Source organism: Anopheles nili, chromosome 3, assembly GCF_943737925.1.
Source record: "Anopheles nili chromosome 3, idAnoNiliSN_F5_01, whole genome shotgun sequence".
Classification (NCBI taxonomy): Eukaryota; Metazoa; Arthropoda; class Insecta; order Diptera; family Culicidae; genus Anopheles; species Anopheles nili.
Genome location: NC_071292.1, coordinates 74,477,829 through 74,504,207, shown reverse-complemented (window position 1 = coordinate 74,504,207; position 26,379 = coordinate 74,477,829). Strand labels below are relative to the sequence as shown.

At 41.8% G+C, this 26,379-nt stretch overlaps 3 protein-coding genes across 3 annotated transcripts in view; all 3 read right to left on the bottom strand.

Annotated features, from left to right (window-relative positions):
• Positions 1-4,083: 4,083 nt before the first annotated feature.
• On the bottom strand, positions 4,084-10,157 carry LOC128723658 (klaroid protein). The gene is made up of 5 exons (XM_053817420.1): positions 8,987-10,157; positions 8,705-8,911; positions 5,063-6,769; positions 4,586-4,698; positions 4,084-4,293 (listed from the first exon to the last, which is right to left on the bottom strand). The coding sequence occupies exons 1-5, from the start codon at positions 10,155-10,157 to the stop codon at positions 4,084-4,086; spliced, it is 3,408 nt and encodes a 1,135-aa protein (XP_053673395.1).
• Positions 10,158-12,396: 2,239 nt separating this feature from the next.
• On the bottom strand, positions 12,397-15,009 carry LOC128727386 (succinate dehydrogenase [ubiquinone] iron-sulfur subunit, mitochondrial). Its single transcript, XM_053821297.1, has 4 exons — positions 14,862-15,009; positions 14,004-14,114; positions 13,473-13,777; positions 12,397-13,322 (listed from the first exon to the last, which is right to left on the bottom strand). The coding sequence occupies exons 1-4, from the start codon at positions 14,919-14,921 to the stop codon at positions 12,926-12,928; spliced, it is 873 nt and encodes a 290-aa protein (XP_053677272.1). The 5' UTR covers positions 14,922-15,009; the 3' UTR covers positions 12,397-12,925.
• Positions 15,010-20,413: 5,404 nt separating this feature from the next.
• LOC128726550 (rap guanine nucleotide exchange factor 4) overlaps positions 20,414-26,379 on the bottom strand; it is an 83,846-nt gene continuing 77,880 nt past the window's right edge. The window contains exons 18-21 of the mRNA XM_053820365.1: positions 23,383-23,516; positions 23,118-23,288; positions 21,121-21,299; positions 20,414-21,042 (exon numbers count right to left, since the gene is read on the bottom strand). Of these exons, the coding sequence (XP_053676340.1) occupies positions 20,918-21,042; positions 21,121-21,299; positions 23,118-23,288; positions 23,383-23,516 (609 nt within the window). The 3' untranslated portion in view covers positions 20,414-20,917. The remainder of the gene's footprint in view (positions 21,043-21,120; positions 21,300-23,117; positions 23,289-23,382; positions 23,517-26,379) is intronic.

Sequence of the window (26,379 nt, the reverse complement as noted above, 5' to 3'; positions counted from 1 at the left end):
AAAGCGCAATCTGTCCTACGAAACGATACCATGCTACGATGTAGCGATGTAACAAAACGAATACTTTAGTGTGGCCTTACGTCACACCACATATATACGTTTAAACGATGGGCAAACATTAGCGAACGAAATTATGTGAAGCATTTTATCGTTTATAAAAGACAAAAGTGCCTCCCTTTCCATTTCCAGTGGTCTAAAAAGCGCGAAAATTGTAATCCTTCGAGCGGAATAGAATTTTACCACGCACCGGTAAAAGCGCGTCTCTTCATCCGTTTTCGGAGCGGGTTCCTTCCGGGGCCAATTATATTAGCATTAATTGACGTTCGTCCTACCTACGCCATGGCCCCAATGTTTTCCCTATGACTGTTTCTCTCTTTGTTACGCTAGTTTTAAGGTGTCAAAGGGAGCACGGAGTAAAGCTAATTTAAATTTCCAAAATATTATCAGTCGGGGCGCGTGAAGGAGGCGGCCAAGCGCGGTTGATAATGCGATTGAGATGTTATTTCGCTGAACAATTTTGCGTTTGTTGCGGGGAGGATACGGTTGAAACACTATGCATAAAATATCCTAATAGTTTATCTTAAAATTAGCTTCTTCCATATATTTTAAGCTATATTGATTGCGTATTTCAAGCTGTACTCGAGTTGCACGATTTTTCTCATCCTTTGTTGCTCTCGTTTAAAAATTGTCGTAGGGTAGGGTCTTCCTTGAAGAATTGGAGATGGGGTCCAGTAGGCCTTCACGTGAGCGCTCTTCTCGGTGAAATGACTGCACTCGATTACCCACGAACAATGTTCCTGGAAAAAAAAGATAAGCAAGCCATATTATTTCTACATCCAAATCGAGCACGGAGAAACCGATACGAACCTCGACGCATTAAGGACGATGGAGTACGCCTGCATCGTCATTCAAGGCCGGTGCTTCTTAGCGTCCAATCAGCCTCGCCGGAGGACTCGGTTCATGAGGATCAGATCAAGAGAGCGATGATAATGTTGATTCAATATTGTTGCACATTCCGCTACACTATCCGGTTTTTCCCAGCTTTCTTTTCAGCTCTGCTTGAAGTGTATTTCTGTGTTCTGCTTGAACCGCAAGAATGGTCTCAAAGTGAATTTCGTTAAGAAAGAAATAGTCGAAGCATGAAGCATTGACCGAGAATGGATTAACATTTCAACACAGTCTGCTACGCATATCAGATTTTACGTCAAAAATTGAAGGCCAAAGAGGGTGGAAGTATATTCGAGCGAAAACGGAATTCGACTGGTAACTACGGCTGCGTCTCTTCGTTACTAACTAGAAGTAGTAAATTGAGCTTAACGAATCGCAGGTATTAAAATAAAAAAGCAAGCAAAAAGATATAACCATTTGCACAATTAATGAGGAAATAATCAACTTGACATCAAGTCAAAGCGGAATCGCGATGAAGCTGAGCTCATGGTGTTTGCTTCTGGGAGAATCGCTGGCTGTTAATTAAAATAATCCTATGCAATCATTCGCCACTGCACTTCCAAGAACGAAAGGGAAAGCGGTTGACTTTGCAGCAACGGTACTAACGTTGACGCTTCCATTCCCAAGCTAATCGTTTGAAGCATTTGAATAATGAAATATTCATTTTACACTCCGAGCGCCCGTCACCTTACTCTCCCCTTCACCTTTTATCACCATCATCCCCACCAAGGCTCTAGCTGCCACTCGCAGTATGCGGGTGGTTTCTTCAACAGCACGCTGCACTAATGTCGCATAGCAGAACGAGGAGTCGAAGAGTTGAGCCCTCATTTTTCACTCTCCAGTGCAACAGCAGCAGTATGAAAGATAATTTTCTTTGACACTTTCTTTCTTTCCCAAAAATGGAAAGACTATTCTCGCTGCCTGACGTGGAAGGGCGAAAGCAGTTCACAAATTAACCTGCAGCCGTGCAGGAAGCAACAGTACCATGGCTAGTTGCGAGATGCGTTGCGGTCTTCTGGAACCGCACTCACACACATCCTAGTGCTGACGTCCTAGTTAAAAGTCCTGCACAATGAAGCAACGCGCAACGAGTAGCTTCGAGCGGGAATGCTAACCTCAGCACCCGCAGTAGCCGCTTCCTGTTCTGCATTTGCAATTATTCTCCCGCAAGTGCCCCGAGGATAATCTCCTCCGGGTAGAGCACACCGCCGTCTACATTAAGCATTCACTTTTTGCGCCCAGGTGGGGTGGGTTCCGTTCTATTTGTTTTGCTTTTCGTTTTGTTAGCATAATCTTCGCCTTTCGTTTCTTATTTTTTGTTTGGTTGATTTTCACCGCCGAGATTGCTTTCCCGGCATCACTCGTGAGCTGTTTGGGTAGGGGCAACGTTTATTTTAAATGCACAACAGATGGAATCTGGATTAAAGGAACAAAAAAGGGAAAAGAGCTTTATGGGGATGAAAGAGCAAATGAGAGGCTAAAATTTGTGACTCGGAATGTGCTCGCATACTTTTTGAAGCATACATACATTTGTCATAAAATTTCAGCTTTTTTCTCAGAGACAAACAGATACACTTGTCATGTAGTAGAGCCTGTTTTTACCAATCTCCTATGCTTTTGTATTCTAGCAGTGTTATTCTTTATTACGAAGATGGCGAAAAAAATCTTATAAATGCTCTAATGCTATACCTTTTTTCCCATTCTTGTAGTTTCATCGGTTACACTTATTATCGCCTTGCTCGTTTGGTGGCACTCTCAATCTCCTTCCTTAACATACTACAATTTAAGTTACACAAAAAAACACTGCCGTGATATTTAAGCGCCAATTCATGAATGAAACAAGTATGTAGAGAAATATTAATTAATTCTGCGAAATTTGTACTACTTTCATTCTATAATTTTCTTTCCAAAATAATACAACAAATCCTGTCAATGAAACATTCTTGCGCCTAATGATTCAATTGAGGGAATGACGATTTAAAAATTTTGATTTGGAATGAAGAATATCTGTAAACAAAAAAATAAAACGGTCCCTAATCTGATTTAATTACTTCATATAAAAATATTGCCAAACCGTAATATTGAGAATTTTCAAGAGATATACATATTTCGATAGTAAGGCAACTGCGGTTCCTTTTCTCCATCATTTCGTTTTTATAAAAAAAAACTAAAAAACTGATAATTTGTATCTAATTGTAACTACAGTTAGTCATTATCTAATTTAACGAAAGCTCGTTATATTTGCTATTGCATATAAGGCCATATACAGCGATATAATTGATACTTATATTAACACAAATGGACATTCATTGAATAATTAAAATTAAAGGGACGATGATATCAATCAACAAATTATCTAAATCATACTTATTTTGTTACTTAAGAATTTGACAAGATGCATTAGTGTTATTCATACACAAAAAGCACAAAAAATAGATGTTATGATAAACGTAAAAGTTACAAATTTTAAAAATATATAAAATAAAAATCTTGAAACCTTTTAGAGCCGTCGTTAGTGCAAACTAAAACAATGAACTAAACACAACATATGGTTTGCTTTCATTAGTTGGACTAAGCAGTCATTAATAAATTTCCTTTTGCATTTCTAGGAACGAATTGCATGCAAAAGAAAAATTTAAAAAAATATCCTTAGTGCCCTAAGTTATTTTTTAAGTTAATTATTATAATAACATTAAATTTATGGTACTGGTGTGTTTATCGAACACATTATTATTGGTTTTTGGTATTTAACATCCAGTCGATATTTTTATAAAAAAATTATACAAAAATAAGCACGAATTTGATACAGAAAATGATCGTTATTAAACAAAAGAACAACACGAATGGTTGCAACGACAGCATCCTAAGCTATAATCAATGGTATAAATTGCAGGTGATTTTACGACAACGTATGAGAAGAAAAAACCTATGATACATTAAAATTAGGCGTACAAAACAGAACAAACACATTGCGTAAACTGTAACACACATACGGAGGAGCGTATTAAAAACCTTAACTTAAGATCAATAATAAATACACATAAAACAACGAAACAGTACCGAATCAGCTATCGATAACTCGCAATTGCAACTTTCCTTATTTGTCTGTGGTTTGTTGTGCAGCAGGAACAAAAATTAAACCTTTTCTCCATGCACCCGAAACCGATACAGACAGGTGTAGTGGATGTTGCCATGGTTTGATTCGATGCGCAATTCGACGATCTGCAGCGGTTGGTTCCAGCCCTGGTTCTGAACCGGGAAGTACTGGACGCTAGTACCCATTTTGTCCAGGTACTCGTAGCTGCCTAGCTGGACAGGTTCGGGATCGTTTAGTGCCAGCAGACCCTGTGTAATGGTAATGATGAACAGAACAGATAGTTCAGGATTTGCATGAAAAGAAATACTTAAATTATGCAGTTAATATTACTATTAGTATTTTTTTAATGGAATCTATTCTAGTACAGAGAATTAGTCAATAAACTGTATGCCAGAAATGAATTTAACAACATAGATTTTAACCACTCTAAGCGATAGTAAGAATGATTTTATAATCTACATTTTCAATCAACACTTCATCATAATAAGTTAAAATTCGTTCCAGAGCAACAAAATCATATTTGAAATTGCGACAACCTACCCAAACTGTGAAGTGCCGTGGGGCAGAGCTAATTGATCCGTTCGAAACAAGCAGTTTGGAAATATGCTCCAGCGTGAAGCCAGTCACGATTACCTCAGTATTTAATTGTATGACTAGAAGTAAAAGAGAAGAAATAAGCAACAGTGAGGCAGTATGGCAGTATCAATCGTACAAACAAAAATAATGAGAAACTCATAAAAAATAAAATACAACGCAAGAAATGAATATTGTATTATTATACAATTGCAAGAAATTGTATTATTATACAAATGAAGAGAACGGCAATAGTACGCAACAAGCGAAAAAATAATAAAAATGAAGAAAACGGAAATTTAAGAAAAGCCAAAACCAAAAATGCAAAAGTGAAACATTAATGAAACGAATGAAAACAATTGACAATCGACCTACTATGTATGAACTATATGTAACAAAATAGGCAAAAATGGAAAAAAAAGAAAAATCAATTATGCAACTCACCCAAATAGCCGGGGAACCCTTGAAACGCCCAGCACTGACCGGGTTCCATTGTGGGAGAAATCACTGTTCGCGGTGTATTGGACGAATACCAGATGGGGATAATGCCGAAAATTCGAAGCTCGGCCGAGCTTGCTTGATAGCTTTCTGTGCATCGAGTCGAGAGGACCTGCCCCCCGGCGGATTCAAGAGCGTAATCCACCATGCCGGTCTTGTCGGCATCATAAACAATTAGCGCATCTCGAACGATACGTTTCACGTCGTCCTCGGTCAAACTAGAAGTGGTCCTAACCTTATTTCTAACAGATGACGTAGTTTCTGGGCTGACTGTTGTCTGGCTGGTAGCGACAATTTGAGCCTGACGCGCTTCTTCCATCCGGATCTCAATTTCAGCATGAATCTTTTCGCCGACTTGATTCATCAAGCTACTTGCGGTTCGATCTATTTCTTCACGTGCATTTACATCCACTCGTGCCTGAATTTCCGCCAGTCGCTGCTCCAAATGATCCCGAGCAACAAACAAGCCGTTCATCCATGCTCGAAGATCCTCTTCCGCGATGTCTTGCTTCACATTGAGCCCTAATATTGTAATGATGTTCTCTCTGATAACCTTGTTTACGCCTTCGTACTTTTCCTCGCGTAATGCACTTAAACGTTCGTCAATATCAGCCAACAGCTTTTGATAGAGATCGTTGTTTTCTAGCTTGTATAGCCGAAGCTGCTCGCTGAAGTGAACGTGGTTTTGCTTCATAGTTTCTAAGCGCTCTTCCCACTGCAAACTGTTGCTCAGCAACTGTTCGCTGAAGTGCGCCTTAATATCGTTCATTTCCTTCCGTAAATCCTCCACCAGGGCGTTGTGTTGGCTATCAACATCTGTGACACGTTCGTTGGATTCAGCATTGCGATGTATGATGATCCTTTCGTCAATCAAGGTACTCAGGCGGTCCGAGGATAGAATCTGTGTAAGAAGTTCCTCAAGTTGGGGCCCACTGATGAGATACTGATTATTATGCACAGTAATCTGCTGTTCTACCACACGCTGAATTTCCAATACGTACTCTTTTGAGAGCTTAACTTTACCTCCTTCCGGGGTAGCTTTATCCTCGGTTTTCGACTGTTTCATAAACATTTCCGGATAGCTTGTGAGCATAGCTTGCCGAACTTTTTCTGCCACTTTATCGATATCGCTGTCTGTTAGTTGATAGTTGTACGACTTCAAGCTTTCTTCGATAACCTGCGCCACATGGAAGGTTATCTCGGGGGTAATTTGTCTGCCCGTTTCGAACATTTGCCGCGCGGATTCAGTTTTAAGAGCATACTTTTGTTCCATCACCCCGTCGATGTACGCATCGATATGGAGAATTAGTTCGTCGAATTCTTTCTTGCTGAGCGTGTTCTGGAGGGTACTTCGAATCGTTTCACGATTAATGGATCCGTGTCTAGCATCTGCATTCCATCCCGACCATAACCATGACCACGACCAGGGCCATGTGAGAGTTGATAGCCAGCCAAACGACGGAAATAGTGACGCAACTGATGAGTCAGAGAGCTTCTGATTCATCATCGCAATGTAGCGATACAGTGATTTTATATTCATTTCCGAATCTTTTATAGTTGCTGGAAGAATATTAGAGATCGAGGAGAGTGCCAGCGTGGCACGGGAGGAGGCGGGCAATACAATAGTTTGGTCATCCTCGGCCAACAGGTACGCTGAAATCACGAAACATGGACTTATTATAAGACGAAATAAAACACGTAAAGAAGCGACGGAAGAAGCGCGTAATAAAGATGTCGTGCCTCTAACCTTCTCTAATCAACTAAGGTTTTAAGATTATTTTGTTATTGCTTGCAAACACGTCAAAACTTCACTGAAACTCGCCGTATCGACCAAAAAAATGTTGCCATGACAAAAAATGCTCATAAAAATCATTCGAGCGCGCAGAAATACTAATATTTTTTGCATCCCATAATTGGTAAATATCATACAAGAGAAGGATAGAGGACGGACATTCAATCTTACGACACACATTAAAAAAGATAGAGTTCAAAGAATTGTAAAGAAAATAGAAATGTGCTTAGGAACACAAAGTACAAAAAAGAAGAGAAAAACTATGCTTACCTGCTACTAAAAGTTATCGTTTCTCCTAGGAATCGCGAGATAATTTCGTGGATGCTAATAGTCTTTAAAAACAGCGACGAAAACAGTTGTTACTCAAATAAAAGCTAATTAAATACAGAGACGTAAGATTATCTGTGGACAACGAAAACTTGTCCAGCTAGCCTTTATTTCAATTAGCTAAAACTGTTATTGCTAGCTTTTTATTCTCTGGTTACATTCAACGTGCCAATCGGCGATATGAAAACGCGAATAATATATAAAAAGTTAAAGGAGCATAACATGTAAACTTTCCTTAGTGACAAAATAGTATCAAAGAAACTTTATAACGTAAAATGCTGTATACAGAAATCATGGAAATTAGGACGAACCTGCTAATATAATGACAACCTGGTTAGAATACCAGACATTTTGAATTGCAAGAGCAGAAATAAAAGACGGTATTAGGCTTCGATAATTGAACGAGAATTAATTCTATTCTTCTTTAGAATCCTGCATGTTCCTCTATCCATTCTCTTGATGATATAGTTGAAATCTCAGTACAAATAATGTAGGGTTATGGAAAACATTGCAAGCCTGTGATGTGTTGAAACATATTTCTGTTTATTTCTAGGTTCAACTGCTATTGATTCAGAGAATATTGTAACAACAAGATAGAGAAATGTTTTTACAGTATTGGCAATTTAATATGACAATAAAAGTGATGTTTTTTTATAAGATGTGTTTTGTTGGAATTATGCGTGTATAAAAAAGAAAGGATTCATCCTTACAATGTTACAGACATGAAATATCAATGTAACAAACCAATAAACGTACCCATCATTATGTCCTGACTAAACTTAGTTAATATTAACGTATTAATTGAAAATCGCGATGGCAAAAAAACGCTAACAGAAAGGAGGGATGAAAGTCAATGCGCTAGATGACTTCGCATACTCAAGCTTCCTCGGGCCCTTCCGCCCACAGCTGACGAACGGCATCGGCCGAATTCAGATAAACAAACTTCAGTTGATCGAACCAGACCTCTGCCACCGAGGACATGTCGGTCCAACGATCGCCAACGTAGTGCTTGACCGAGTCGAACTCGGGAAGGGATAGGTTTGGCATTTGTGGCATGTCGGGAAGATTTGGAAGTTTCAGTTCGGAAAGTTTTGGTAAACCTGATGAAAGTCTCGCGCGAAACGTATCCAGCGCGGAAGGATCTAAGTAAAGAAGAGTACCTGTAGAATGTAGGAATCGCCGTAGAAAATAGGAATAGAGAGAGAGAGAGAGAGAGAGAGAGAGAGAGAGAAAGAGGGCAACAGATAGAATTTGGTTAGAAAAAATTATGTATTAATAATAACGCTAATACAATGCAAAATCATTATTCATTCAGTTGTACTAGAGCGTGCATTGCATAATAATCACAATTATATTTTAAAATTAAAAATATATGCTTCACATAATTGTAAGCAATAGTTTAGAATGTCGCCTTCAATAATATAAAATAATTCCCAACATCTTGTAAAGGAAACCCGATCGTTACTTACCTCCGATTAACAGGAAAGGCAACAACATCAGCAGGAACAACAGAAAACGGCGTTTCCGTTGATTGGCTTGCTGTTGATCACTATTTGCTGCGGACGTCTGCAACAACCAGGCGTCCAAAAATAATACGGATGATACCAGCAAATAAATACGCTTGAAAACGTTAATGAATAACGACGATACGAAACCGTAAACTCGAACAAGGAAACCTAAAACCAGAACAAAGACAAATTAGTTCGATAATGGCGGACGTTGCGAATGATTTGCGGTAAATGTCTCCATACTTCGTTCGTCTTCAATGCGCGTGTAATACAAATGCTCTTCTTCTCGCCGACGAAAAACGCTACGTACAGTATCAACGCACGTAAAGCAAAAAGTGACAATGGACAGAAAGAACCGGCTAACTATGGACTGATGTTCGATGGTAATCCGCTGCTGCTGACGCCGTTGACCACTGTTGTAGCGGGAGGAATTTGGCAGTTCGTCAACCTCGTCGGTGGATTCGTACGGATCGGACCGCATGAACCTTGACCGGGCCGAGGTGTACCGTTCGCGAATGTACGCCTCCTTATCTGGGTTTTGCTGGATCATCGTCTGCACTCGTTCTGCATGTTTGTTTAGGCTTGGCCGGGACATGTTGGGCATGGCAACTAACCCTGGAGCTACCTCTCGTCGATGCGGCGACAGCTCCGAGTATGTGTAGTCCGTTTTCGGGTACTTGTTCCAGTATTCGCCCGCTTCCAGGTACTCTTTGTAGGCAGCATGCTGCTGCAGCTCCTCCGGCGTGAGGACCACCTTTGCTGAATGCATCTTTTGAGCGGCATACTTGGGTGTACTGGTTCGAATCACACTGGTACCTGTGCTAACTGATGTTTTACTGCTTCTCGTTGTTGTGCGAACCTCTTCCTGTTTCCCTAATGCCGTTTTCACCGAGCTGGCGTCTTTCTTCGGTGACGTCGAAAGGACTTCTTGTCCTCGATCGTTTCCACTCGAGCTGGTGTGTGTGATTTGAACCGTGTTTACCTTCTCTTTACCACCGCCAAGAATGACAGTCGTTTGCTCCGTAGTTGTCGTCGATGTGGTGGTGGTAACGGCAGATTGGCTCAGCTGTTGTTGTCCACTCATCTTGGCCAACTGCGTATTGGCATTGGCTGCCATGGCCCCCGCCAGCTGCCGCACGTGTTCTGGTGATACATCGTCCGAAGAATAATCGGATGTGACGACACGAATCTTTCGCAACGGAGTAGTTCGTCCCGGGATAGACTTTGCGTTAACGACCGATGGATCCTCCTCTTCGATCGTTCCGACGGCGGGCGTTTTTCTGACCTTCCGGAGGCCAGATTCTGCGCCGTTCACATCGCGTTCAGAACTAACGTGTTGGACGATGCTAGGTGTTTTCGAGCGTGATCTTCGTCGTGTTTCAATCACATCGGTGATACTTTGTGGTTCAGACATGATCTTGCACGTTTTTTCTGCCTTTTAATGGTAGGTAGGTTGTTAATGACGTTATAGATATTTTTTCTCTTGCTAACAGGATTTATACGACATCTAAAACGAAAAGAAAAAAGATAACGTCATAGAGATAAGAGCTGCAGTCTAGTTTTCTGTACTTTGTACATTAAACATAGGTAAACAAATACGCAACACATGCCATGTTCATGGTATCCATACCTCTTACTAGTACGCAATCCGAATAAGTTATTTTTTTTTAATATTTACAAGGATTGACAAAAAATTAAGACAGTCTTACGAGTAGTGAGCAAATGAACAGAGACTACGAACAAAACTAGTATGTTCGATAAATTTTACTCTAGTCTGATAAAAGGAATTTCATATTCGTCGATCTATTGAAAACCGATGACAATGAAACCGGATAATGGTGACGGTTTTCACGACAGGTGTTGCTTCATTCCACCTAGAAAAATAAACAACTCATACCAAAGTAGAAAACGTGTTTGAATAACACTCCACTTCACTTCCCAATTTATGGAAGGTGTAATATGTCAACAACCCACGCACGTGTTACTCGCGCGGGTTTTCATGCAAGACATAATGAGCCTGCATGGATAAAATGAAAATAAATAATTTACTGACAATTTAGCAATGAACCTCAAAACCACCATCACAAAAAATCGCATGGATCAACGATCAACGTGGCCTTCATATTCGACCCTGAAAATGCGCGTCATCAACGATTTAAATCCCAATCATATGTTGCTGCTTCTCGCGTGTTCTGTGCCCTTCAGAACCACCCACCAGTAACGGCCGGGTATCTGGCTTGGTGTAAATAAAAGTACAACTCTATCCCCAACCTGAGTACGCATGTTGTTAAGCGAGCGAAGACGAGTTGATCGTGTCTCGTCGCCCTAGGTGCAGAGAGCATTTATCAGTTCCTGATCACTGATCATAACACCTATTTCTCCGAAATGCGCTCAGAAGACGTATCTGTTTAAAAATAGATCCCTCATAAACAAGTGCGTCATCATCGACGTTGGGGAACTCGTAAGAAGATGCGTGGAAGTGATTTGCTTACGTTCAAAATCTTCCGCGTTGGACGTTCAGCAGCATAAATTGGCAATGACGGTTGGGGGTTTTGAATTTTGATTAAAAGCGTGCGCTCGTTCTAATGGCAGCTGCCCCACCTATCAGGGCATTTCGGCCGTGACGGCAGTATTGCACGATGAAGCGTGGCGGCGATATGCTAAGGGATGGATTAGAGAGTGCTAGGTGCAGTGGAAGGTTCGAGGCAAGAACGGGTTCAAGCATTCGTTGTGTGTATGAGACGTTTGTGGTGGTGGTTATCTTTCGTTCAACAATATATATAAAACAGCAATCTATATATTCGGGAAAAAGCAATCTCGAGAGTATATCAATCACTCTTAACTGACGATACTTAGACACACTCGAAAACGTACAAACGATGCTCTAAGCAAATGCCACTACGGACAGTTCTACTCGGCTTGGATCAATTAGAAACACCCCCAAGCAACGAATCATAGGCACAAAAGCCATCAGGTCTGGTACGTGGAAGTGGATAAAAATAAACAAACCTACTTGAGGGAAAGTCGAGTAAAGGGTTACACATTAGAGAGATCACTACCCTATGTTGGAATTGGTGAGACGCGGTGGTGCGAACACTCAGTGAATGAGAAAACTATACTTGGGCTCATTCCTAAGCCACCAAATATTGTTTGGCCTTTTCACCGGGAGAAGTGAGCCATGAAATACAAACAATAACGTAACGAAGCAGCGTTAGCGCTTGGCACTACACTGCGAGATCGACGCTACCCAACAGAACCGCGCGCGTCATATCAGAGTAGGCGTCATTGTGACTCGTTGAATTTCAGCCCAAAACCCACAATTTCACGTTGATTTTTGTTTGTACATACCTGCACGAACTATTAAATAATCATTTAGAGATATTTTTACCCTAAACAATTGTCTTTAACACTGCGAATTAATCCATTTCATTTCTGCTACCCGGACAGCACAACCTCGCTCGAACAGAACTAAAATTGACAGTAGCCATGACGTCATCGAATTGAAGTTTGCTGTCAAAATCTGCCGTTGAAGTCGTCCGCGAGAGTGCCTAGCGATGTTCGAGCAAGTCGGAGGTAGTTACAGCGGCAGCGCTTTTAAATCTATTTTTTGTAATTAGTGAGAACTAAATTATCAGACTAAACAAGCATTGAACAGTGTGGCTTAATGTACAAATCTGCCAGTTTGGAAGGGTTCGCTATTTATTAATCCCTCATAGTTACAAGTCCAATAGCTACGGAACGAAAATAAATAATATTCATGTACATTATGCTGCGTTGATTTTTTTCGCGTCGGATGCTTCGTGTTGGTACCCGAAACTCGTAAAGCGTCGCAATTGCTGCATTTGCAGAACGAAAGCCAAATTGATTAATTCAAAATTGCAAACTAGACTAAATTGAACTGTTTCGACAGGCAGAACATTTTTGGTTTGGGGTTTGCACCTTAGGGTTTTTGCTTTAGCCATAGTGTTGTACACGCACTGTTGCTTTTGCTGCCAGTGAATATCGATTAAAGTTGATTTCGTTTTCTTTTCGATGAAGATACTTATCGCTTGTTTTTGGTATCGAAATACATTCCTATACGTTCTTCAGATACGTGCCGAATCAACCCATAAACCATTTTTGGTCTGGGACTGTGCAGCTAGACGCAGTGGCACTGTTGTGCAACCCAATGCCAAGTCGTCTCTACTTACTGTGTAGAGCAGCCGTCTCGAGGCCGGGTGTGTCCTTTTTCGCGATACCAGACAGCAGTTTTTTAATTTCCGCGATCGCCTTACCCGGATTCAAGCCTTTTGGACACGTGCGAGTGCAGTTCATGATCGTGTGACACCGGTACACGCTGAACGGATCCTTAAGTTTGTCCAAACGGGCGGCAGTGCTTTCGTCACGCGAATCAATGATCCAACGGTAAGCCTGCATCAACACCGCCGGTCCGAGGTACTTATCACCATTCCACCAGTACGACGGGCAGGACGTAGAACAGCACGCGCACAGAATGCACTCGTACAGACCGTCGAGTTTAGCTCGATCGTCCACCGACTGGAGGTACTGAGCATCGCCCTTCTTTTCACCGCTTTCATTCCTATAAATGACCGGGAGAGCGCCAACGAATAAAACAAAATGAAAATTGGGTAGGTTAGGTCAGTAAAAGGGCAGTCAAATTAGCCTGATAAGGGGCGTCGAAAGGTCAAGGCGTACGATAGAGAGGCCTGTCTACCAGTGATACACTTACTTGCGCTGCAACCAAGGCTGAATGGAACGGTATTGGTTGTAGAAGTTGTTCATATCCGGCACGAGATCCTTTACCACGTACATATGCGGTAGAGGGTAGATTTTCGTCGGTTTGTCCAGATTATCCCCATCAATCTTGCTGATGCAAGCGAGCGTGTTGGTACCGCCGATGTTCATAGCGCAAGAGCCGCATATTCCTTCGCGGCAAGATCGTCGGAATGTCAGCGTTGGGTCCATTTCGTTCTTGATCTTAATCAACGCATCCAGCACCATAGGTCCGCAGGCGCTTAGATCAACTTCATATGTCTGTAATAATTGAGGGAATCGCAAATGAACACACTGGTACTTTCAACTCGAGCTGCTTCACGTTCGTCAGTTTGGAATAGATATGGTGGTTTGTTTTTGGCACTGTATAATTAACACCAGGTGACCTTCCCGTAGCGACGCATAAATATTTCCATTGCGTAACTTGTTTGAATCGCACGGATTTTAATAACGTATCAAATCACCGTAGCTTACTCTCCATTCTTACCTGGTTGTACGGTTTCTGTTCAGGTTGATCCGGATTCCAGCGATAAATTTGGAACTTTTTAACCTTCTTGGCTGCAGCATTGTTGGCGGCTGCGAGGTGAATATTTCTAATCTAAAACGAAAAACAACAATAAAAACCAAAACATCAAACGGCATACACCGGTGAGTGATGATTACACCAAGGCGATAATTCGTTTGAGATCGTGTGGCCTTGTTGACCCACGGGTTACGAGATCGACGTAGCAATGCAATTGGCGGACGAGGCAATAAAATTTACTGAATTAATTCGCGTCCGCATATGGCAATGGGGGCCACGCGTGCCGTTCCCGATGGTCATTCACCGGCAGCAATTGAGAAATCGGGTATGGAGTAAGGAAAGAAAAAAACTTGTTCTACAAGCTCCAGTTTCGGCGCACACGCCAATCAATTACAGGCGAGACGGGTTATACTCGCGGCCACCTTTCACACCCGGGAGTACAGGGCTCATTCGTTACGCCAACCCAGGCAGCGAGATAAGTTAACCGAGGTTGCGGATCGCTGAAAAGAGGTCGACAAATTGCGCCCGAACTGGCGCTATCAGCTTGGTTCTGGAGCAATTTTAACCAACGGTGGCATCGAAATTATCACTTTTTGCACAGTACTTATTATATAATGCCACTTTGTCGTTCCACCTCGCAGCTTGTTCATGACAATGTTGTTGAACTACGTTCGCGTATCAATGGGGTAGCCTAAGACCTCCGGCACGTATGCTGGATTAGGGTATTTTAGTTGCACTCCTTGACCATAGCAACTATCGTACCTTTTGTTCTGAAATCAATGCTTCAGTGCATACTTTCGCTTACGCCCGAGAATCACCTACCTGTCCGAAGGAACCACGGCAGGCCAGCAAGAGCTTGAGATCAGCAGCAATCACGGCCATTGTTCAAAGCGAGGTTTTCCGCAAACACAACACGCACGATATACGGGGTTTCTTTCTTCTCCTCAAAATGCTTTTGGCAGCCGCAGGCACAGAAGGTCCTTGCGATGGATGTTGCCCAAATTTGTGAAATAAAAACCATAAACCAACAAACGAAAAGCGAGCGAAAAACGTCACACTGTGACTCTATGGCAGCGAGAGCAAGCGGGAGAGAAAAGATACAGCGAGAGTATACTGTATTGCTCTCCTACGAAACCAACTGACAGCTGAGCGATACACAGTGGGTTGATCCGATATGGATTTATTTTGATATTTCTGCTTATATAATTAAACACTTTTATGTTATAGTTATGAGATCAATATGCATTGATAATTTGTACAGCATAACCCCCAATGGTAAATTATACAGGTTGTTGATCACACCCCAGTAATCTTCAATGCTTTTCTGTAACAACCTTGTGATACATTTGCCTCACCGTCAACGTTGTTTGCAGGAACCGTGAGAAAAATTATGTTGACAAGTTATCAACGGATCCTGATTCAAATTTTGCGACAACGTGCTTTTTCTCACGCTTATTCACGATTAATTGCTTCAGATATGTACAAAAACACGCAAAGCCTCGACAACTGAAAAGAGAAAATATTTGAAAATACTTTATTATTCCATATCCAACCCTTTGGAGTTTTCCTGCACATCAACATGCTCCTCACAATCTCATTTTGTTAAACACACTGGACAATTTTTTTCCGAACTATTCTGTTAAAGAAGTAGTTTTATATGTTTGCTAATTTTTCAATGTGTTATGTGTTCCTTCTACCGCATCGGGTGAATACAGTTTTGTTGTAGAGTTAGAACATTACGATAGAACTTGCTAAATTGTTAAATTCATAGCTACCAAATATAATACAGAAAATGGGGTTCATTGATTCTTCTGATACGTCTTCCTCTCAAACGCCAGCGATTAGCTGATCACGTTCATCCATCAGTTATATGATTCGTAAATTTCCGTGTCATGACCATGCCGTCCGTTCGAGGGTGGAGCACGCTACGCACTAAAAAAGTTAGTCATAGTTTACTTTACCCTACACCGAATACGAAAATGTTTGGCCGCCACCATCCAAAACAACCACTGCTACACGATGTTAGTTGAAAACTATGTTATCGCATAAATGCACGATCTCTACTAGTACCAATTCCTAATCAGAAGAACAGCCTCCACAGTATTTAGTATTTAGACGGCTTTCAACGTGTGCTCGATTCTTATGCAGTATTCTGGTTCGTGTAAAGGTTCCTTATCCTACCGTTCACTGCATCTTTAATTATGTAATCTTTCTGCTCTGGCTACGTTAGGTTCGGACCGCGGTTCACTCTTCATTTGTTGTGGATCGAAAACTTTACACTCTAATAAACACTTCCAACAATAAATCAACTAGCTTCGTAGAAAAAGAGTTCAACGACGATTGAGGTGTGATGCATTAGCTATAGTGACATCCAGACACCCGCTCCAGGTTTCCAATAGATTCCTTACTGGTTTTAGATTCTGCGTAAATTGAACATGAAAAAATGCTGATAGTGTGTAAGTACGGTTTACTAATCGTTCTTTCTCCCTAGCTTTGGGCTCGATTTAGTACGGCAAGCTTTGTCTTTGTTCGTATAGGGAGAGTCTTTTAGAATGTGTCTTCTTTTGTTGATCATTGGTACATGATTTTCAAATGTACAGCACATAACACATACACATTAATTACACTTAGTTGGATTCTACCGTTCAGCTACGCACAGTATCCTATCGATAGCTCCTAATGAGCCTCAAATTAGTGTATAACTCCGCCTACCAAAAAAGATCTTAAAAACGGCGGGCATGAAACAAATTTTTGTACCACGCTAAACCTATGGGAACCACATTTGAGCTGTCGAGTTTAAACACAAAACAGATGCATAAGATTGTCTGATGTTAGTTTGAACAATTTCCTATAGTATGCATCACTTGAATAGCTTGCAGTGTATCGGAGGATGTGTTATCATGTAGTGACGTGACATACTATTTCAACCATAGCTCGCTACTAGCGTTTCCAAAACCGCAAAACTTTCGCTGTCTCTCACTCCCTCTATTTTCCTTTCTAGATATGATTCTAAATAACCAATCAATCTCAGGTCCTAGCATATTTCACAAATAACTACCACGATAACCGCAGTCAGTTACTAGTTTTGTTACGTCGTCATATCGGTTTACAAATTGGAGTTAACCTTACAGTTTCTTGCCATTCGTATGAGATTTCCCACATTTTTACTATGTAGGCATACATAGACGTGTGCGAGCACGGTTGGTTAATTGCGACGGTAGTTTAGGTCTGATCCGTTGGAGCAATCCTGCCCAACCGTCTTTAACGAGTAGGACGACGGCAGTTTCTACCCATGTCTACATGCCTATCGCTTTCGGGGTTTCGTTAAGTTTTTTGTAAAAACCAGCTGGATATAAAGACTTCAAAAAAATACTCTGTACTAAACGAACTGAATAATAAGCGTCACAAATGGTGAACGCGTCAATGTGGTGATATACATCAGGCTATTGTAGGTACGTTGAGGAACTACATCTGCGCGACCAGCTTCGTCTATCCAAAACAGAGAAAAATCACGAGAAACGTGTACAGCAAAAGTGTATCCAAATGTGGTCGTATCTACTTCTACCTATCCTTTTGAATGATTGTCGATAAAGACGCTAACATTTGTTACAAAGTGGGATATTTCTACTGTTACGATGCTGCCAATGAGCAATGATCCATGATCATGAAGGAAATTTCTTAGTTTTTTGTCCGTTTTCCTTCTTATTTGCATTCCTTTTTATCACTTTATCTATCTATCGTCTTTCTCTAGCAACCGAAATTAATACTCTCAAGAAGGTACTAGAGTGAAACTTTTCTGATGGGCTTAAGACTCGTTGATGATTATCTATGAGCACGAGCGTTTTTCTGTTTTGAGTTTTGGAACCACCAAAGGTAATGTTCCGCGCAATTAACTTCGTAGCCACGTGCCGTAGAAGATGACGGCAATATCGGATATAGACGTTTTTCAGAACATTCATATCAACGATTATAAGTTATGCTTTCTATTGGTGACATCGATTTACCAATTTTTCTTACACCTAATCCGTGGCTTTGGTTTCCTGGCCATATGTGAAAGTAATATGCTAAACACATCAAATTAAACGAAAAGAATAGTAGTCGTAAATTGATTGTCTACATTTGTAACAATGTAACTGCAAAACGAATAAGACCAATCGAATCAGCTTGATAAATTACGTAAAACAGTTGTAAAATTATAATTAAACCTCCAATCACTAATTCAAAATGCGCTATAGCATCAGGTAGGTGTCTGAATAATATTTCTATGAAAAACGGATACTGCGACTTGTACCTTAGATGTTAGATGTTTTCAATTGCAAATTTAAGAACATTTATTTTAAAGGTCTCCAGCTTTCTGTCGCTTTCATTCCATTCAAGTTCTCTACTTATATGTTCATAAACATTTTAACGACCAAATGGTGTACTACACGCTAATCTTTTTTTGAAGGATCACATTTAGATTGAAACAATTGCTCGCCTTTCCGGTTCATGCAGATTGGCAAAATAGGCTGGATTCCGCAAACGGGGATGTAAAAGTGTCCAATTCGGTCGGTACAAGAGATTATGAGTATATTTGTTGTATTCGGATATTGAGAGTTTTTTTGTGATGTGTGTAGCAATATTTCAACATTTATCATTGGAAGAATCGTAAACGATTTCCTCAGGCGCGATTCGAAGCTACAGTAGTCTATTGTTTTGGATTGTGCGCTTTGCATGATTTTTCATTTTTCTGCACATCGACGGAGTATCTTTCTATGTTTTTATGAATATCGTTTAGTTTATGGAGAGATTGTCTGCTAATCACATTGACATGCGTGTTACTTCTTTACTTGTGAAGTTCTAGTGTTATGTTCCATATTGGATAGGGTTATTATGTGACTGTCTGTTTTTATGGTAACCTTAGAAACTAACAATACACCCATGCTAACAAAGTCTTGTCTACAAAAAATATGCAGTTAGCCAAACTGTTTACTCCTCGCGATTTGTTAATCTTGTGTAGCGAAGAAAGATTTTAGCATTCAGTGTAGCATTTTTAATCGACAAGAGATGTTCCGGAAATGATTATCTAACTTTGGACCAGCCAAAGAGTGTACCATTTCCTTCACAATTCTAATCATACGGAAAGAGAAACGATGGTGAGGGTATTCCATTCCTATATTTTACGGTTGTAGCTTGTTGTAAATATAAATATATAAGTGACAGCTGCACCTTTGTTGTAAATAGCGTTCTGTAAGCTTTTTTCTGTTTGTATTCAAAAGTAGCAACTATGAGCATAAGTTGTTTAATTCCAGCGTTTCGTATGAATTGGCCGTTAACATGCACTTCATATTGACATTAGCGAACGATTTGTATTCGTATTTAATTCATTGCAAAAGCATAAATTCTCTTACGGTTGAATGTTAATAAACTATAATATGATTTGAAATGACACATTTTTGAGTGATCACATTAGATGTTAGAATACACTGATCAACAATACACCGGTTTAAGCCGAAGAAAAAATTTAACTGCGGTATAAAGACTGTGCATTCAAATCAAATCTTGTAAAATTAAATGAATACGAATAACGTCCTACGAAAAAAAATAGATCATCGCAGCTGTGCTTTAAGGGTAGATTTCTTAGGCCCACATTCAGTATAATAAGTACCTGAATATTATTTGCACGTTTCCAGAACATCTTATTTCCTCTTCCCATTTCGATGGGTTATATTTTGCTTTAATTCAAAGTAGATTAGGTTAAATTTAGGCCATATTTGTTCTTTGTTTAAAACAAATAAAGTCCAATTGAATTGGATCAACAACACAACGCACCATATGGAAGTTTTAACATTCATTTGTATGAATTTTTGATATTCATCCTCTTAGTAATGATATTTTAAGCTGGGAGAATATAACGCTTTGGCATAGTGTATGAAATTATTTTATCCTCAGTCGTACTGCTTTCGGTGGATAAGAATAAGGTAAGATTATCGGTGGCTTGGTGACCAGCTGGTATTAAGGTTAGTTTCTTATACGGTTAGTTGCCTTCATATTTCATGCTATACGGCACTAATTCCAGGATCTACTTATTACAAAGAAACCATTCGGATTTGAAATACAGACTCTGTCCTTGCTGGCTTTCTGTAGCTGCTTTTTATCATTTTTGTATAAATACTTAATAGCGAAAACCTGAAGGTGCAGCTACAAGCCGAGGCTAACCGGCGGATTGTGCGTCAAGTTTAATAAGTGCATTTGAAACAATTGAATGATTTTATGTTTGTATGGAAGATGTTTAGTTTTCAACAAACAAAAACATCAATACTCTGAAGAACGGAAATTTATTCAATAAGAAAACAAAATATAACTTAACTGCCTAGAACAATTCGTTGCAGCAAGATGCGTAGATTGTAAAAAAGTAATGTAATAACTAAGAAAGCAAATGACACAGAACATAAACCAGAGACTGGGCAGGAAAAGGTGCTGAAAAGTATGGGAATGGAATTAATAAATAAATTTTACTAGGTATAGGGGAGAGTTTCGGTGAGTTTTGACAGGATAGGGTAAACTGTTTTGTGCTATTTTACAAAACGTTAGCGTAGTTGACCAACATTCTCGGAACTCCGGCTCTATCGGAGTGCCCTGGGACGCGTTTCCGGGATAATCTCGCACGTTCGATATCCTGTCCCGTGAGCAGAATATGAGACAGAAAAGCTGTCCTTTTATGAGTCATGCATTCAAAGTTTGGTCTCTCGGAACCAGCTTGGCCAGGAGGATGCGAGCATCCTCTGGTTCTGTTGGTCGGGTTGGGTTGATTAGAACGAATTCTGCTGGGAGTCATCCACTTCGCTTTTTTCTTTTCTTCGAGATTATTGAGAGATGCGGATGTGCTGTGGACAAACTTATGATCTTCGCGGCTCCACCTTCTGCGACATCGAGTTCAGCACTCTTTGGTTATCGATTGTCCGGAAGCAACGGATGTAGTTACGAATTTCATTCTCGTTCTTCGGCGACGGTGGATCCAGCACTGCCGAGGGGACAAGACACATGTTAGTACGTTTAGGAGGAACCAGGGAATCAAACGAGGACCGATGCTCCAACATACCCAAGTGACGCGATCGGCAAAACCGCACTGCACGCATCGTCTGCGCCATCATGTGCATCTTCTCGAAGTTTACCAGCCCGTCCAGACTGGTCTTGTTGCCCTCGTGCGCGAAAGTCATGTCTTTGAGCAGTAGCGGCATGAACGGGATGACCGGGGGTTGCAGCTTGCCGACGGACATTCTGATCAGAGTAATACAAGGCGATATTGCAGGGATATATTTCAACTATAAATCATCGATGTTAGCTGCTTAGGGAGAAGTGAAAGAAAGCCATTTGATTTTTTCAGCGCGTGCTCTGCGAATATTCAACGGGACTATAGGTGAATCATTGACTGCGGTTTCTAGGAAATATAATTTTTCTTGCTCATGTTCTTGCTTTAAATTTTATGCCTCGCTGCATCTCCAATGGTCAATTTCCGGGGGTGCCGCTCAGAAATTCGATAACTTTTGCTTTCCCTTCTCTTAGGCACACCACATCCATTTAATAAATTCATCTTTTAGATGCCTAAAGAAAGACGAATATCCATCGGTATTTTTACACCAAAATAGCAGCCTTTTTGTTCTCCTCGTGCTTGCGAGCGCATCCGAACGTGTTGTGGTAGCGCCTTTTCCTACCACAAGGACGAGACGTACACAAGCCAGCCTTGTCACGCACAACACCACGCACCAATGAAGAGAGGACGATGTGCCGTGATGATTGTGATCAATTTCCTTCCCCCCTGGGAAGGTGATCCATGGTCTGATGGAAAGCAACAAATCTTCCACCTTCCCATCATACCTTTCTTCGATCACTAAAAGCCTGTGACGATGCTACGTCATGCGGGAATGAGAATCGAACTAAATCCCACTGGCAGAAGCGTTATTTAAACTTCTTATGAGACACCTTTTACGAGGTTCTCGGTCGGAAAGATTAGGCCATTATCACGTGATCTGGTACGAAAGCTTCGCGGCTTCACCAGACGCCTTTCCAACCGGGTCGATGTTCGGGATTTTTGTGAAGATGGCCGGCGGCTGTGTGGAGAGGATTTAATTTGATTTTCAATCTTTCACACACCGACCCAAGAGAGTCAATGTAGGGATTGACTGTCAACGGAGCTTTCCGTTGGGTGTTTGGTGGTTCGGTAGCTACTCTATCCCTTCGTACGGGTTTCCAACGTTCGCGGGAGTATAAAACCCTTATGACCGACCGTAAGGGTTCCGCCACTTCCTGCGCGTTGAGCCTCTCTTAGCAGAAGCTCATCGATATGAAGAATGAAATACGTCTCCTACCTTGCTTTACGGTGTCGCGTCATGTGAGAGAGTTGCAAAGAGACAAAGTGAGAAAACGAGGGAAAGAAAATGACGTAAGATTTTCCTCCGTACTCGACTTCACCCCGGCTTGAAGCGAGTTAGAGAACTGTTGCTCGCACGGTACAATTCATCAAACTGGCACCCCGAATGTGGAAGGATATGGCTCGTTTCGTGCCATTACACCGTCCTCTGGTAGATTGATGGTATATTGGAGGCGGATGGAACGGCGGTGAGCGAAAGCCCCAGCCACGTCTGGGCTACGTAAACAAGATTGAATTCATTTTCTGACGCCGCCAGTCACCTTTTGACAGGAAAACGAGGATTCCAGCGTGCAATCGGTAAACCAACGGGGATTAGCTCATCATCAGTTGAGTGGAAGGCTTTAGGTGAAATGTACCACAGTTGGGAGTGCTTTTTTATCGTGTTTCACTAGCCAGCCCGTCGACCCGCCAATTAAGCCGTCAAACTAAATTGTGGATGAAAAAGTGTCACGTAGGACAACTTCGCCAATTTCTACATTTCCTTTCCTGGAACATCCACTGGATGCCTGGAGAAACCGTCCCATGACTAATCGCAAACCGGAAGACAATTTATGCGCACAATTCATCGTGCGTGGGTCTCACAAAACATTTTCCAGAGCGGTCTCGTGTGGGCGACCGGAATAAATCTTCCACCCACCACCAGTCAGCGTAACGAAAAGAAAACTTACCGATAAGCGCGATGGTTCCGGCTCGGATCGATCAGGGCCTCATACTCGGTAAACAGCTTCCGGAACTTGGACGGCAGCTTGTCCCATGTCATGGACAGCCGCGAAACGGCCGTGTTCGAGAGACCCATGACGATGGCGAAGAACGCGTTCAGATTCTGGTACTCCTTGCAGCTGCCGGTGCACGGGTTCGGGAGCGACAGATTGGATAATATACATATTAATACAAATTTTGCCCCCAGTGGTGGTTTTCCGACGTGGTACTTACAACGCAGCTAGCTTGATGAACTTCTTCACCAGTGACATCCGCTTGGTGAGGTTGGTGGTCGAGACGATCTCCGTAACTACCCAATATTGAATTTCGTTGAAACGCCTGATGAAAACGTCCAGATTCGAAGTTATCTGCAACGGGGAATATAAAGGTAGCGGAAATGTTAGACCACCGAACAATAAATGATTTACTGAGAAAAAAATACTAAAGCAGAGAAAGCACAAGCTAGGACGAAGGTTACGCTCGAGAAAATCTATCCTCGATCACGCCCATCCAATTAGCAAGCGGAGCGAAATTCGTTGGGAAAGGACGACCTGGCAGGACTCCCTTACGGGCAATTGTCATTAGCTCAACGCCAGCAAACCAGCCCATTTGAGCGTCCATCGCAAAACCATGTCCTCGAATCGGCTTTCACAGCTTCATCGAAGGATTGCTTCTGGGAAGAAAAAATTTCTTTCCCACGTAAAAGCTGTTTCCTTCCGTGCGGTTCCGGGCTGACGGGTGTGCGAGCCCAATTAAATTCGAAACCATACTGCACGCCGGGAGGGCGTTCGTTACCAATCGACCGGAAGCTGCGCCACAGTGGAACAGGATTACCTATACCGAGGATACGATCCAATTTCTCTTTGACTGGCAGGCGCAACTTACGAAACCGCTTGAGTTGCCAAAAAAAAAACCACCCTCGCCGGTTTGCCATTTTGGGGTTTGTATTTTGTTGAGAGTTCACAAAGCTTTTCTCTGAAAGTATCGCACGACAAATCATCGACGGCAATAATGACGTTTTTATTGGCTTCGTTACCAAGGTAACGAATTCACTTATACCGAGATGAGGTAGGTTCGATGCACCGGTGTCACAGCAATAACGTGGGAGGCCATAAAATTCGATTGGCAACGTGTTTTATTTTATGGGTATTATGTTCCACCAGCGCGCTGACGCCGAGACATTTAATTCCATCTTCTTCATTTCCTCACTTGAGAAAGAGCATTAACCAAAGAGAAACAACGCCTAATTGAATCGTTTCGTTTGAGTTAATTGATCGCTTCTCCGCTCTACAAGTGTGGTCGTATGAATAGGTATTAAAGCCATCGATTGACCGAGCGCGTCTAGCCGAACAAGTGTGCCAAACCAGAACCACAAAAACTAATTAAACCAATCCCTCAGTACAGCAGCAGCACGGTTTAGACGATGAGCCAAAAACCTCTCCCGATTGAGTAACCGACGTCCCAATTACCAGCGCGTAATTACCGAACAGCTTTTCATACTAAGGGCGCCTTTTGGGTAGGGGTGGGAGATAAATGATTTCAAGTTTAATTTTCCCACCTTCTCCAGGCGCGAGCTCTGGTCCGATTGCGTGCTTCTCGAGCCACGTGCTAAAAACGCTAAATCATCGCTCTTTACGGACGCTTAACCGCAAACAAAACTCCCCGCGGGATGCTTCGTACGAGTGCAGAACGAGAAAAGAAACACTCCAAATACGGAAGAATAAAAAAAACAGTGGAAGACCCCTCACCGGAATTGCAAGAAGTTGATTTGGAGGGTCACGGGGCGTAAGGACGTCGCGACGTTCTTGGTTCCTTGGCTTTGAAACTTCTGCCGAAGCTTATCCGTCTCCGTCGGCGGTTTTGCATCCACCTCATGCTCTCTTGTGGCACATTTTCCCAACGCGATTTCGGTCGGAATTTTCGAGAGTTAATATTAATGGTAAAGTTTGTTGCGCAGGTGGTGGCGCTGGGGAAAAGCCGCTTATTTTCACGCCTTGAGTGGGTGACGGAGGGTGCCGACGACCGGGCGAAAGAATTTTGCACTTCCAAGGCAGCTTTCAGCCAGGATGTGGTGCGAGAAACGTTGGCTTTCTGCCCTTGCACCGAGCGATGGTAGGCAAGATAAACAAATTCAAGCAGTACGAGCAAAAAAGCTCTCTTATGACATAGACAACAAAGCAAGGATCAAAGGTGTGGAATTTTGATTTGTTTCGAGGAAAACAGAGCATGTTCGTTTGCAGGACGACGCAGGAACAGTTGGGGTTTTGTTTTGTTGGAAACCAGTCGAAACCCGATGCTTCGAAGTGAATGGATGGTAAATTGAAATTTCTGCAAGTGGCTTATTGCTCCTGTGGTTTGCATGGTTTCAACGGTACTGAGAAATATTTTCATGGTAAAAAAATCCATCCACATTAAATGCACTTTTCGGAATACATACTAGCAGTAATATTTGCGTTATTCTTATACATGCCGTTAATTTCATGCCGTATTGGAGCGATGCGATTACGTGTGCTCACTTGTTTTTATCAAAAATATGTGTCCACTACTACCTGCTGACATTAGTGAGTGGGAGTTTGATGTTCTGGAGAAAAAGCTAGGTTTGTCCGATTCGTATCATCAAATAATTGATACGTAGAATTGCTCCTTATTTTGCGATGAGATATGAGATTATAGCAACAAATGAAACGAACTTCGTTGAAAATAATCACGTAACAATTCGATCATCAATATTAGGCGTGAACAGTCGAACATAATGATGAAAAAATTTGTCTTCTCAAAATGGCAACGCTGTCTCGTGAAAACGTGTAACGTATCCAAAGCCAAGGCTGAAAAGCTATTTTCATTTCGTTCATAAACGGACTGTTAACGGAACCCACTTACATGGCTATGAAGAAGCTAATCATTTGTCATCTCATAACCTGCGACGAGAGTGAATAAATAAAAAAATACTAATAAAGCAGTCAAACCAACCCTCTCGTAAAAGCTTTAGTATGTAGCGGTGCGCATTTCAGCGCGTTTAAGCTTTTCTTAAAATGGCGTCGCCGCTCGGGGACGGCGTGGTATCGTGCACTGGTCACGTTGCATCTAGCCCCGATGCACCGAGCAGCAGCCACGCTGCAACCAACCACCAAGTGACTCAGCGCAACTTTGCACTCGAGCACGCACACCCACACACACACGTCGCGCGTTCGAACGCGCCTGTATGCCCTTAGCCTCCATCACGGGCCGTGA